Source organism: Anguilla rostrata, chromosome 1 (genome assembly GCF_018555375.3).
Source record: "Anguilla rostrata isolate EN2019 chromosome 1, ASM1855537v3, whole genome shotgun sequence".
NCBI lineage: Eukaryota > Metazoa > Chordata > Actinopteri > Anguilliformes > Anguillidae > Anguilla > Anguilla rostrata.
This window is the reverse complement of record NC_057933.1, coordinates 60,551,186-60,565,790: the sequence shown is the minus strand read 5'-3', so window position 1 is coordinate 60,565,790 and position 14,605 is coordinate 60,551,186. Positions and strand designations below refer to the sequence as shown.

General features: G+C 44.3%; 1 protein-coding gene across 1 annotated transcript in view; it reads left to right on the top strand.

The window, feature by feature from the left end:
- The first annotated feature begins 1,353 nt into the window (after window positions 1-1,353).
- The window catches only part of tg (thyroglobulin), a 47,540-nt gene continuing 34,288 nt past the window's right edge, over window positions 1,354-14,605 (top strand). The window contains exons 1-20 of the mRNA XM_064346312.1: window positions 1,354-1,489; window positions 1,702-1,810; window positions 1,946-2,043; window positions 2,709-2,897; window positions 3,356-3,515; window positions 5,076-5,182; window positions 5,462-5,605; window positions 5,949-6,134; window positions 6,500-7,549; window positions 8,154-8,750; window positions 9,082-9,315; window positions 9,843-9,980; window positions 10,235-10,312; window positions 11,015-11,118; window positions 11,443-11,563; window positions 11,827-12,030; window positions 12,195-12,404; window positions 12,967-13,112; window positions 13,426-13,585; window positions 13,940-14,104. Of these exons, the coding sequence (XP_064202382.1) occupies window positions 1,423-1,489; window positions 1,702-1,810; window positions 1,946-2,043; window positions 2,709-2,897; window positions 3,356-3,515; window positions 5,076-5,182; window positions 5,462-5,605; window positions 5,949-6,134; window positions 6,500-7,549; window positions 8,154-8,750; window positions 9,082-9,315; window positions 9,843-9,980; window positions 10,235-10,312; window positions 11,015-11,118; window positions 11,443-11,563; window positions 11,827-12,030; window positions 12,195-12,404; window positions 12,967-13,112; window positions 13,426-13,585; window positions 13,940-14,104 (4,267 nt within the window). The 5' untranslated portion in view covers window positions 1,354-1,422. The remainder of the gene's footprint in view (window positions 1,490-1,701; window positions 1,811-1,945; window positions 2,044-2,708; window positions 2,898-3,355; window positions 3,516-5,075; window positions 5,183-5,461; window positions 5,606-5,948; window positions 6,135-6,499; window positions 7,550-8,153; window positions 8,751-9,081; window positions 9,316-9,842; window positions 9,981-10,234; window positions 10,313-11,014; window positions 11,119-11,442; window positions 11,564-11,826; window positions 12,031-12,194; window positions 12,405-12,966; window positions 13,113-13,425; window positions 13,586-13,939; window positions 14,105-14,605) is intronic.

Sequence of the window (14,605 nt, the reverse complement as noted above, 5' to 3'; positions counted from 1 at the left end):
CTTCCCCCTGGACCGTGTAGAAAAAACTGCCCCACTGGTACAGGGGAAGTCACCTCATGCCACGGTCAGTGAAGACCCTCTGATCTTTATTGTCATTTTGAATTGTGCTGCCTAGTGTCCTGGTAGAGGCCTTCCCAGACTTTGTCTCAATTTTGGTTAAGTTCCCTTTCACCAATTAACTGGTTAAATAAGTTCCTCCCTTTCATCTTTTTTGGTAACTGAATATTTTGTTTAAAAAATGGCTGCCATACATCACCTAGGTTTGTGGTACTTACCTGTGGTATGTAGAGGTGAGATCCTCCCCCCATTGTTTTAGATACCTGAAAGGTACTTTGTGAATAATCCCTCACGGCAGTGGGTAGCACTGTCGCCTCACAACAAGAAGGTCACGGGTTTGAATCTGGCCTGGGCCTTTCTGTGTGGAGTTTGCATGTTATCCCCGTGTCCGTGTGGGTTTCCTCCGGGTACTCCAGTTTCCTGTCCGGGGTTTATTCCTTCCTCTTGCCCAGTGCACGCTGCAATAGGCTCCAGCACCCTCGTGACCCTGCCCAGGATAAGCGGGTATAGATAATGGATGGATGGATGGAATTGTACGTGGAATCTGTTAGAGAAACATTTTTCATATTGTATATAGTAAAGTGGAACTTGTCATTTATAAGAGATGGAATATAAATCTATTTTGTGGAAAATAATTATCAAGCATAGTTGTGAATACTACAAGGCCCGTAGGCACATTGTACTGAGTTTCAAAAAAAGAATACTATGGATACCCACAATGCATGAGATCCAATCAGTGTTTAGTCTATCAGAAACCTGTAATTGTATTATTTGGGTTCCATTCAAGGTATCTAAAATATCACAAGCCCGTATGAAGTTGGAAATGATGTGTAGCGACAGCATGCATTTTCATTTTCCTAGTAATAATGTTTCTTGGTTGACATAATTTCCTTTACCTGTGGGGATATATTTTGCTGTATATTTTTGTGGTGTTCTGCTGTATCATCAAGGTTATCTTTATCTTTAGATTTTGAGCACCTCTGAAAAGTTCACCTGAACATATGAAACAAGTCAATGGCACCCTTGTTCTCAAGTGTCCAACCAGGAGACTACTTGAAAATTTCCTAAGCGGTAAAAGCGTGTGTGTGTGTGTGGGTGGCGGAGGGGGGCACTTGTTTGTACTTTTAGTGTTACTCTTGATTTTTTACGCTGGGCTGTGTTGGTAATGACAGTCTTTGTCTTGGACATGCATGACTGACCAGTGTTTGGGGAGGTGGAGTCGAGCATGCATCAGCAGTGCTTGTGTGTGTATTGATGATGTGAGTGGGTGACTGGGCAGATTCACTGGATAGTATTTAAAGCCCCCTGCATCCCCAGCAAAGGGCAAGCTCCTGCATCCGACGAGGAGCCGGAAAGAGCAAAAAGATGGGCATCATCAGCTGTGTCTCCGTCCTCCTCTGCTCCATCCTCCTGTGTGAGGGCAAGATCTCAGGTAATACCAGATACTGGCACATAGTGCCAACTCTCTTGATTGACATTCTTTTTTAGAGCAACTGTAGTCTACAATGTGTCAAAGCCCTTCAAGTGTTAGATGTTACTGTGGCAGTGTCTCGCCCTGGATTCGAACCTGCAACCAGGTTACCAGTCTAGCCTCCTAAGCTCTGTGTCCCAGCAGTCACGTTGTGCTGTTTTGCTGTGTTTCAGAATACCAGCTGGAGTCGGAGACTCTCAGTCGGTGTGAGCTGTTGAGGGTGGATGGGGCAGCCCAGCAGAGAGAGCACGTGCCCCAGTGCTCTGAGGGTGGCCGGTTCAGGTACAGGCGTCTGTCCTCTCTCACACTCAGGGGCCTTCTTTCAATGAGCTCTACTCTAAACAATTCCACTCAGTTCATTCATTCTGTCCTTTTTGAAGTTAAAGTTGTGTCCCTTCTCCTCTCTCCTCTCTCCAGGCATGTGCAGTGTACCCGTGACAGCAGCGAATGCTGGTGTGTCGATGCTGAAGGATCTGAGATCGCAGGGAGCAGACAGAATGGATCAGCTGTGCACTGTAACTGTTGCTTACTGACCTTACTGAACAGCTGTTACCTTTCATTGATGATGGTTTATATTAAGATATAGAGATTATGTAATACGGGATAAGATAATATCATAGGAAATTAATTTAACAGAGTTTAGATTAAACAAGCAAATTAACTGTAATTAACTGGAATATGTTATTAAAATATACATCACACAATCAAAATAAATGCAGCTGATTATTTTAGTCACAAGTGTAGATATCTTTACTGATCAATGTGTTGAAGCAGAGTTAGGTTAGAGATTTTAAATGAGCTTTTCTTTTAATCCTGAATGCAACAAAGTTATCTGCTGCCCAGAAAAGAGCATTTAGTATTGGTCATTTGGAGACCAAATTTACATTTTAAACAATTGACAGCATGTTCATTACCAATGTTCACCAATGAGGTGGAGAAGCTCAAGCTCTCATGTTGAGAAAAGCCACATTTTACATCTACAGGAGATTCTCCTGTTTATGAATATAGAGCATTGACTGTGGTTTGAGCATTTTTAAGAAAGACTTGACCATACAGGTTCATTAATTCCAATTTATGTGTAGATGCAAAGTTGGTAATTTGAGTACTCGTGGACCTGTCTGAGAGATGGCACCCCTGCCCGTACCCTGGATCACTGTCTTTTTTGGGATGGTGCCCGCAGGTCTGTCCTCATGCCAGCTCCAGAGGCAGCGGGCCCTGCTGAGTGGAGATGCCCCATCTGTGCCCCTGTGCCTAGAGTCTGGGGAGTACCAGCCCATTCAGTGCCAACGCAACCTGGGTCAGTGCTGGTGCGTGGATCAAGAGGGCATGGAGATCTATGGGACACGGCAGAATGGAAAGCCTTCTCGCTGTACGTGGTGAAAGATCACTTATATTCACGTGTCACATACTCACGTACAGATCTGCACAGTCTTAAAACACAAACATGGGTACATGTAAGCACACATGTATTAACTCTCATGCATACTTTACACACACAAGCTGTCATATGCACACATATTTGCAGTCGTGTCACACTAAGGCATGCCTGCACCTTTAGACACGCACAAATAAGGAAGAGCAGCCTCCTACACTGCAGATAGTTTGTATAGTGCTTATCAGTGCATTTATACCATAAAATCTCAGCTGTATGTAACATAAATTGTTTATGTAGCTGTATAATGTTTGGCCTGTGAGTTGACAGATGCCTGTCTGGGTGTTACACTTTAAGAGCTGTTTAAGAGCTGTAGCACAGATATGTGGCCTTAACATTCGGAGATGGCTGTAAGGGGTAGTGTAAAGTGTGTACTATATGACCTTTGACCTCAGGTCCAGGTAGCTGTGAGATCAGAGAGCGCCGCCTGCTCCACGGGGTTGGGGAGAGCTCCCCCCCTCAGTGCTCGGCCGATGGAAACTTCCTCCCTGTGCAGTGCAAGTTTGTGAACACCACGGACATGACAGTCGTGGACCTTCTTCACACCTTCAACAGGTGAGAAACAACAGCAGAATTTCCAAGGTTTAAAAAGCATGTACTTTTTTGCGTCATTAAGTGGCATGCCTTCCGACAGACAAGATAAAATTGCCTTGGAGCACTGGTGTGAGAAAGTGACTGTCAAATAATTAAATACCAAAGTTAGCCAGAAATATAGCCTTGGTTGTTCTCTACTATAAGTCTGGTGAAAACGGTCCAGTTCAGATCAATAAGCTCACCCCCTTTTCACTATTTACTACTTTTCTAGCAAATAAAATCAACTCAGTGAAGGTGGATCGAGGGTGGAGCCAGTGACTCAAACAGATTCAAGAGTACACTATGAGTAACAGGGAAGATTGCTCAGTCAGCATTACCATCCTTTTTCTATTGCCTTGGAATTCTTTGTGCCATTTAAATGATTCATTTTTATTTAAACTCAAGTTTGGGTCAAGTCTCCCATAGCCAGTGATCTAAGATCCTGGCTGTAATCCCAGTATCATATGTTGCCAAGGCTCTGGCAGAGGGGAGTTTTATTACATTGTTAAAGACGGTGAGGGGCATTGCTAATTGAGCAGTTTTATCTTTACAGCTACCAGGTGGGTGCACTGGGATATGTTCCAGGGGCACTGTGCACAGATTTGTGGGTCTTTGCGTTATGTGTATCCATTGATGTTATAAGTATCATGAATAGGATTCAGATGTTTTAATGATCCGTGGAAGATCTGGTCAAAAACCACTGATCATCACATGATCCTGACCCTGTTTTTTCCATGTCTAATCTCTGGCACATGTTTGATAAAGGAACAGGAACATTGTTTATGGTTTATCTCTTTCCGTTTCTCTCCACATCATGACTTCTTGGACAGTTGTGCATATGAGTAAAGTGTTTATATGCCTATGTTCACATATACAGATTATTTATACAGCAAAGACAAGCATCTTAAAACATTTACATAAAACATCCTTTTGCTAATGGACAGTTTATATAGCTGCATGTCTGCCATGAATACATGAATACTTCTGAATACTTTTCACATTATGTTAAAATGCATAATACATAATGGAGTGATATGACAAATAGTTGACATAACAACATTCTGTATTAAATATTTTTGCCTTTTTAAAAAAAAATGTGTTTATCACGCATTATTATCCAACAGTTGAATATGGCTGTCAGCTCCCCCTCTAAAAATATTCACATAATGAGAGTCTCTCATGGCTGACTAGATGGGCCCAGCAGTCAGTCATCGCAGGTAAAGGTATTGAAATCTTAATAAGCACACAATATAGACATAAAGACAATATTCTGGATAAGTTTGATGTTTTTGGCAAAAACCTGAGCCTAAGCTTTCTCAAATTCAGATTCATAACTGACCATTGTCTTAATAGAACCATAATTGAGAGACCCTGCTCAGCTCTGACAGTGAAAGTGTTTTGAATGAAAACACCGCTGAACTGCAGGCCTCTGGGTGGGAGTGGAGCAGCCCTGGTCAGAGGCTTTGAACTCCAGCGAGTCTCTGAGTGTCTGTTTGGCAGTGAATAAATGAAGGAATGAAGTCTTTGATGTTTCTCTTTCAGGATGCAGAGAGCCTTTCAGACATTCAGCGGCTTCAGAGAAGCATTCCCGGAGGTTTCCAGTTACTGTTTCTGTGCTGACAGCCGAGGCAGAGAGCTGGCCAACACAGGTGAGGCGTCCTCAGGTGGCAGACCATGTTGGGACACACGCCACTCCTGTCATACCAACCAAAGTTTTTCTCATTAATGTGTTGCCTTGTTTACATGGATCTGTATAAAACAGCTGCAATAGTTTGTTAATCGAGGAGGTAGGTATATTTTAGCTTTTTTTAAATCATTTCCTGAATCAGGGTATTCCCGTCTGTGCAAAGTGATAACTACAGTTCTGAGAGGTCCAGTGCAGACTGGCCACCTTTAGAGGTTGAGATTATGTCCTGTCCACCGCTCAGGCGTGGAGCTGCTGCTGGACGAGGTGTACGACACGGCGTTCTCAGGAATGGACCCCGGACGCTCCTTCTCCCAGTCCAACATGTACCGCATCCTGCAGAGAAGATACCTGGGGATACAGCTGGCCATGGGCGGCAGGTTTAGATGTAAGCATGCATTGCTGTGGAGTTTGGAGGTTGGCAATGACAAATGCTACCGATGAATAATCAATCATTCAAATGATCAGAACAGCCGAGCACTCTTAATAAAAGCACTGATATAACATTGCACAGGAAATGAACTGGTAAGACAGATACCCAAGAATTTCCTCAAATGACTGCAGTAATAAGCAATGAGCAATAAGATGTTCACAGGATATGTATGTATGAGGTAGGTATATCAATGTAATTTTCAGCTCAGTTCTTTGAAATTTAAAACATTATTTCATCTATTTCATATTATATCTTGAATGCAAGTTTAATCCTGATGAGTGTGTGTCTTTTCCCGGAGGTCCCACTAAATGTGAGAGCGAGAGGTCATCCAGCGCTGAGGCGGGGAACGTGTTTGTGCCCTCCTGTGATGCGAGCGGAAGCTACGCGCCTGTGCAGTGCCAGGCTGGCGGGCAGTGCTGGTGTGTGGACTCTGATGGCAGAGAGATCTATGGGACACGGTTGCATGGAGGAAAACCCATCTGCAGTGAGTATGGCACCACATTTAGGATTCAGAATTTTATGTTTTCAGTTCACGTCACAGACTTTTGTGCTCAGAACTGATGATGCAATATGCGTGGCACTGATTTCTTTCACCATGTTCAGTTTCTGTTCTCTATTTGTCTTTGTCTCACTCTTTATCACTCTTTTTATCTGTTTTATTCCTCTAACAATTCTCTTCTCCTCTGTCCCCCATTCATCCCTCCCTCCCTCTCTTCCTTATTATCTCCGGAAAAGGCCAGTACGTGTATGTACTGAAGACAGAATTGATTTTCTTTCACTTACAGGCAGTCGCCCAAGATGGAGTAGTCTTGTGTGGTAAAAGTTAAACTATATTGTCTTGTTGTGCAGGTAGTGGAGTGACAGACTGCCCTTCAGAGAGACGGCAGGCCCTCTCACGGCTGTTCTACGGCCTGTCTGGGCCCTTTGTTTCCCGAAACTTGTTCTCACAGAGGGACAGCAACCCCTCACCCCTCAGCCCCTGCAGCCCCGAGGTGCAGGAGCTGTTGGCAAAGTCGGGTCTGCTCGTGTCAGTGTCCGAGTCAGGGCGGTCTGACCTGGGCGAGGTCCTGGCTGAGGTAATTCAAGGCATGTTCCCCACTGGGTCCATGGCCCTCAAAGCCCTGTCCCTCACCACCAATCCCAAGAGGCTGCAGGAGAACCTTTTTGGAGGGAAGTTCCTGAAGAATGCCGGCAATTTCAACTTCAGTACAGCCGTTGGGGCCAGGGGCACATTTAGCTTCGGCAGAGCCTTCAGCCAGGTGGGGCTCAGGCAGGTTAGCGCTGACTTGGCCCAGCTGGCTAAGGTCTTCTCCCCTGAAGCCAGCTCTGTGTTCGAGGCTCCGACCCTGGACCGGGAGATCTCTGATCCCTTGGGCCGGCTCGTGAACCTGAAGAAGAACAGAGATTTGGTGAAACTGGTGGGGTCCACTCTGGAGAGCGAGCAGTTCTTGGCCACCCTTCGGAATGTCATCACCGTGATGAAGGCGGAGGACAGTGTGGACCTGGGTGGTGTGTTTCGGGCTGTGTTCCAGAGCTCCCAGCCAGGCGCTTGTCAGAGAGACTCTGCTGCTCTGTACGTCCCCCAGTGCACAGAGACCGGGCAGTACCAACAGGTCCAGTGTCAGGGTACAGAGTGCTGGTGCGTGGACTCCCGTGGGGTGGAGGTCCTGGGTTCCCGCTCAAAGGGGCGGAGACCCAGGTGTCTGTCGCAGTGTGAGAGCGAACGGGAGATGGCTGTGAAAGTGAGGGCGGGTCTGTCGGCGGGGTCACAGGTCTTTATCCCCAAGTGTGAGGAGGACGGCAGCTTCGCACCTCTGCAGTGCTCTGGGAAGGACTGCTTCTGTATGGACCGGGAGGGAGGCAGACATGATGCCACTATGGGACCTGGGGGTCTGCAATGTGAGTGTCAGCAACCCCTCCTTCTGTTGAAATACATATTGCATATGTATGTTGGATATGTAATAAGATGCTGGACAATGTTATGTATTAATCTATAATTAATGCTATATCAGTTTATAGAATTAATCTATAAACTGATATAGCAACTGGCCATAATAAACATCAAAGTGTAGCTCCTGCTACCCCATTCGTTTTGCTCCAGAACTCACACCACAAATGGGATTATTAAACTAGGGCCCCTAGTTTTGAACTGTTTATTTTGACTGAAAACAGTTGTATGTTTTCTGTCTGCATTAGTGCTACCCATTTTTAAAAAAGAGGCAGACATTTTAATCCAGTTATCAAGTGTTTTGTTTTTGATTCCCCCAAGCAGCCATAATATTATTTATCATTATTACTGTAACCGCTGAATGACCCCAAAGAACCACAGAGCGTTCCTGAGACACATCAGCACAAAAGTAAACACCACCAATATGCATTAAGAAATGCCACTGAGAACTGAATCGCTTTCTCAACTGGAAACAGAACCTTTTGGGTGCACTGCTCAGGTTCTGTAGCTCTCAGACCCCAGGCCCAGTAAACATTGTTTATCTTATTTGTCCAGGTCCGACTGACTGCCAGGTGTCAGCTGCAGGGCGGTTCTTGAGTGAGGTCCGGTCGGTGCTGTCAGACCCAGCTGCGATGGCCCAGCTCTCCGACGTGTACGTCCCCCAGTGTGACCCAGCCGGGGCGTGGCGGCAGATCCAGTGCAATGGGCCCCCAGAACAGGCCTTCCAGTTCTACAGGGACTGGGTTCGACTCAACAATGCCGGGCAGGACCTGCCTGTCTCTGAGGTCATCAGCATCCTCAGAGGGTACGGCAAGCGACCCGAGGTCCTGGCATCGTTTGGGGGGTTCGTGAAGCTGCTGTTTGATGCAGGACATCAGAGCGTCTTCCCCGTCCTCTCCCAGTACGAGACTTTTGACAGTGTTCCAGCAGAGGTGCTGGCCGGGGACAGCGATGCTGTTTTTGGCCCCACTGTGTTCCTGAACCCCCTGTCCCTGTGGAGACTGCTCCAGGGGAACGTCACGCAATACCCGGGACAGGCCTCCGACTTCAGTGTCCCCCTGGGGCACTTCCACCTCCGTCAGTGCTGGTGCGTGGGCGCCCGTGGGGACATGATCGCTAACACCAAGGCTGCTGTCAACCAGATCCCAAAATGTGAGTTCTGAGCTCAGGCCCCCCTATAGTAATATTGGTCACTGATTGGTAGTCATCAATATCCAAATGTTGTAAACATTTTTTTCAGTTTTTTTTTTCTCTCAGTGTTATTGAAGCAAAGCCCCAGATCTTTATTGTATCTGGACCAACCTAATCTTATGGGTGGCAGTTCAGTTCTAATGAAGGACTGGTTCTTTCTTTTGCACATACTATTTCAGCATTCTTCTGTACTTCTAATGGAATGGTATTTCAGTATAGCTGCAGTTGTTTCACATAGAGTGGGTACCGGTGTGTGTGTAATGGTTGCAGTGTCTCATTGTTCGTTCCTCAGGTCCTGGCTCCTGTTCTCTCGTGGAACGCCAGATCTCCCAGTTTCGCCAGGATACGGAGGCAATCATCTCCCTCTCCAACAGCTCCAATGTGCCTTTGGGCTATGGCTTTCTACTGGCAATGGGCCTCAGTCTAACCCCCCAGGAGCTCCAGCATAGCCCCCCTGTGGAATCTATCATCTCCGACACCCTGCTCATTGACTCTTATGCTGCCCTTCGCCTGGCTGCCCACTCCAGTACGCTGTTCCTTACTTATCTCTGATTGGTCTAGATCCCTTGCAGATGCCATACTGCGTGGACTGTTTTCCAAGTAACCTATTTACTTTGTTAAACTAATATTTTATTTATTAACTAATATTTATTTTGAATACTAACAAATTTCACCTTTGACTATTTATTTACAGGTGATACGTGTCTTTTCGGTAATTTCCAAACTAAGTCATTATTCAGTGGATTTATTATTTTACCTGGCACCCCCTGGCTTAAGCAATCTAATTTATTTCAGATGGTCTAGGTACAGTATTATGATGCAGTCTGGACACTCAGACCTGGCTTAGTCAAGAAAATGTATGTAGTGTTAGGTAATTAAACATCACAGATAATCATTATTGTAGACATTTGTACTTACTAACTAATGGTTTTTGTATTATCTGCAGACAAATCAGTTCTGGCATACTGCTATGGCTGTTGCTACTATATACTACTACTACTAATAATAATAATAATAATAATATATATTTTATTTATTGCCTGTTATTTTCAGCGCTTCAGTTCTACTGGCAGAGTCATATCAGCAGGTCTGACAGTGACAGAGAGGCCCTGCTTCTTGGGTACCAGCCCTACACCCCACAGTGTGACTCCAACGGCCTGTGGCTACCTACACAATGCTACCCAAGCACAGGTGAGTGTCTTACCCTGGTAGCAATGATGTACTCAACAGCTGCCTCACTGCATCACTGTTCTTATTCTGGAACCTTCCTCTGCAGGAAAATTCATTTGTAGAAGATCTAGTTTATTTATTGTAAGCATGTACAAATCCTGTTGTTCATACCTATACCCATGGGTTGTTGAAATGTGCATTCAAATTTGCATTTCTTCTGTATTGGGATAGGATATGATCTGACATAGTGATCTCTTTTTTTGCTCTATTGACAGGTCATTGCTGGTGTGTCGATGGAGAAGGAAGGTATATCCCTGAATCTCTGACCAGTCGCTCTATGGAGCTTCCACAGTGTAAGATTGTCCACTTTTCTGTCATTTTATTCTCAATACTAACAAGGTAGAAATACGATTTTCTCTTGATCAGATGCACTGAAAAAAAGAGCAAAGTCACTGAAATTTAATTCCTTAACACTAGTCCCTCATCTACCACAGGAACTCCTTCACTGGCAAAGGAAGGAATTTAGTATTTCAGATGTGTCCCCAGTGATTACAAATCTCTTAGTTTCCCTTTGGAACTGTAATGATTGACAGTTGGAAATGCCTCAGTCTCGGCTGACCTTAACCAAGACAAAAAATAATCATTTTATTTCGGAAATGGAACATCATCATTCATTTATGTTTTATATTTATATTCCTGTTTTTGGCAGGTTGGAAAAAAATTGTTTTAGACCTCTGGCTTTTATAATTGCCCATATAGTATAGAGTATTAATGTCTACATCTGTTTTACATTGAAATTCCATCTGTTTTACATTGAAACTCCATGAAATGCTTTCAGAACCCGTAACATATGAATCATTGTGTCTAGGATTTGACCTATTCTTTGGTAATAGTACAATGCAGGTATTCAATTTTTTTTCATATTATTTTCTTTCTAGGCTGAGAACCAAAAGTACATTTCAGTTTGAGATTAATTCATCATTTAACAGCAAAGAGATAACTTGAATCACTGATTTACCATGGAACGTTCCTTTTTAAACATGGTTCTCTTCCAGGCGGGACCCCATGCCAGCGAGCTCACACGCAGGCTCTGCTTTCTGATTGGATGCCATCTGTCTCCGAGCCGTCAGATTCTTTTTATAATCCCACTTGTGAAGAGGTATTTCTCCCAGTCATATTTTTATTGGAAAAGGCTAGTGCATTCATAACTGTAGATCTATCTTCAATTGTAATTGCATTTGTTGCCCACGCTTTACTGTTTGTTACCTGAGGTTGTAGCCTGGCTGAATTTGTGTGTGAGCTAATTCCCTGTGTTTATGTTTGCTGGTTTGTTGCCTGTGTTTGTGTCGGGTGAGTTTGTTTCTTCTGTTTGTTTCTGGCAGAGTATTTTGCCTATCTGTCTGACAGCGTATTGCCTGTGTATGTGTCTGGCAGACTGTGCTGCCTGTTTGTATTTGATGGTGTGTGTTGTCTTTGTTGGCAGAGTGGAGAGTTTTCTGTGCTGCAGAGGGAGCGTGCAGACAGTGGCTTTGGCTGGTGTGTCAGTCCTCTCTCTGGGAAGGCTATCCAGCCTGCTGTTTTGTCTCAGACAGGAGACATCCAATGTGCGTAAATTTCACATGTGGACTTCTTATAATTCCAGTTTCTTCCTTTTTAGTTCTTGAAGAAACTAGAAAGAAATTTACTGCCAGCTCCTTGGGTTACTATATTTGACAGGAGCCCATAAAAATTTCATAAAATGTGATTGATTGGATGCAGCCTACTCTGTAAGGGCAACAGGGTTCAGGTGTGTTGATCTGACTATATCTTTTTTTACCCTCTGCACTCCTCATTCAACTGGGGTGCTTTCCTGGTCAACATATTGTAGGCCCCAGCTGGTGCCAGATGCTGAAGGAGCAGGTGACTGGAAGGAAAGCTGGCACTGGTTATGAGCCAGAATGCAAGGCAGATGGGCAAGGCTTCTCTCCAATGCAGTGTGACCATGGAGACTGCTGGTGTGTCTCTCCAAATGGCCAGGAGCTTCCTGGGACCAGAACCCCTCGCAATGCTGGGCAGACTCCTGCCTGTGACAGTACGTCACCCGTACCTGAGCACAGTGCCACTCTGCTTTTATTCCCCCTCATATACTGTATATACATATATATATATATATATATACACACACACAGGATACATCTATACATCATACAGTCAGTCTTCACTTATTTTAATATATTTCTGTGGTCTTGTTCTTAGGTCCCCAGTGTCCCCTTCCCTTCAGTGAACTCCTTGTTGCCCACGGTGCCCTTCTGTGCAGTAACATCATGGAGGACGGCCAGCAGAGACAGCGTTGCCAGCTCGTGTGTCACCAGGGCTATGAAAGCGCACTTTCTGTTGACAACTTCCTGTGTGATTTAGTGACCGGAAACTGGGTGTCAGATGCCCCACTTCCTCATGCCTGCCAGAGTAAATAGCCACCACTGCAGTATCCACTTCCTCTCTGTGATTGTGATAAAAGTAATTTACAGAAAACTACTACTCATTCACTGGTTACTGATAATCAGGAAGGATTTTGCAATGCCCTCTACAAACATAAAATTGCAAATGGTGCAGTTTGTAGATATGCTAGATATATATGTGCTTATGCCATGATCTGTCTATTATGACAGATCTAATCAGTTTGTTTATTAGTGATCACTATATTCTATGAACATTGGTACCATTACCTCTATGTGTTACATTTTATATTTCTCTCTGTGTAATGTGTGAGGCATTTCAACAGTGGAGAAGAACTAAGGAAAACCTAGCATGAACACATTGCATTTTGTCTGTAGCATTCTAAAGTAAGTTTAAGTGAGGGCTAATTGTTTAATTTCGTTGGTAGTATTGTGAATTTGGTGGTTTTGACTGATGTAGGGTAGCACTTGTCCATGCTACTGCTTGATCTGTTTTGTTGTATGACTCTGCTTCTCTGTCTTCTATTTCTCTTTGTGTCTTTTCTCTCCCTGTTGCTCTGTGCCTCTGACAGGACTCCAGGTTTTGCAGTCAGTCCAGGCCAGCTCTCAGCTCCAGCTGTCTGTGTCCCAGAGGCAGCAGTCATGTAGCTCCATTCGCACTGGTCTGCAGCTCTCCCTCCTTCAAGACATGAGGAGTCGGGGACTCTGTAGTCTGCAGGTACTCCCATGGATACATTTGGTTGGGCAATGTGATGTACAGATTCAGCACATATTCACTGATCTTTATTTCATCGGTACGGCCCATCCCATTGACTGTCCTTGCTTTGTCAGGTAATCCATGTGCAGTAAAGATCGGTCAGTCTTGGATTGTATTGGATATATGCAGCATGAAACCACGATTTTGGTCTTTCTTGCCTTGTCCATGCCTTTTGATTGCTTTTGTCTGGTGGTAGTTGTGTCTGACAAGTCTTGTGTTAGAGGTGGTACTTTGTGTTTTGGCAGTAGAGTAACTGACCAGTTGTATGTTGTAGGTGACATCCCCCACAGGAGAGCTCAGCTTTATGTCAGCCTGCGATGACTCCTCTGTTTTGCTGGAGTGTGACACTGAGGAGACACTCAGGGCCACGCTTGCATGGAGGGCACGCCTCTCAGATGTCTCAGTACAGGCTCTACCAGATCTACACGATATCGGTAAGCAGAAAATACCAAGGCACATGAAAAGGGGTGTACTTAAAATTTGTTTTCACATTCTTTGGGTCCAGATTGGTTCATCTTGACCAGGAACATGGACATGGCATGACACGGTACCCTCTTATTCATGTAATATCGACATGCTTGCGACAGTTACAATGTAATTTACCTCATCAAACCACTGCTGCCTTTGACAGCTCTATGTGATTTTGTAATTGACTGTTATGTACAGTGAATCTCCAGATTGGCCTTATAACATCTTCTGACCTCTAAATCCCTCCAGTACATTCAAAATCCTCAAGTCCTGTCTACCACTTAAGTAGATTGTTTTAAGTGCTTCATTTTCTCATTCAGATGTGGCATTTACTGCTGGGAAACTATTGGAGGGAGCCGTTGACCTAATACGAAGTGGCAGCTACCAGTCCACCGTTTCAGTAGATGGCCCTGTGGACCCAGTCCTGACCGTGACCTTTGGGTGTGCTCCAGGTTACAGACGTGTCCCAGGAAACACTGGATGTGGTAAATATGAATGAAATGACCAAACTGTCTAATGGTGTGGCAGGGAAATTGTATGGGTAATAACAATGGCTACAATGTAATGCAGCTTATAGAATTATGTTGTTTTCATGGTGATGCATTGTTCTTGTTTTTTTTTTTATCTGAAGCTTTCAAGATCTATATAGCAGCACTGTGTTTTGTGATTCCGGCATCCTTGCAGTAAATTTTGGCAACCCCAAGGAACAGAATTTCAAATATAAAATATTTATGCAGAACTTTATATCATTATCAATAATGCGTAAATTCACCTGGAACTGCACATTAGATTTTTATTACCAAAAATATATGGCCACCCTGCCTTACAGAAAACAAATGATGCAATGCCTAACTATAGTACAACAATCATTTGAACATTCCAGTTTGAAACTGATTGACTGAAGTTAGTTTTGCTGCAGTTGCTAGAAGTGTGCAATTAAATCAGATTAGGTGCATGTTTTTCCTTTAGCTGTTCATGGTAGCATT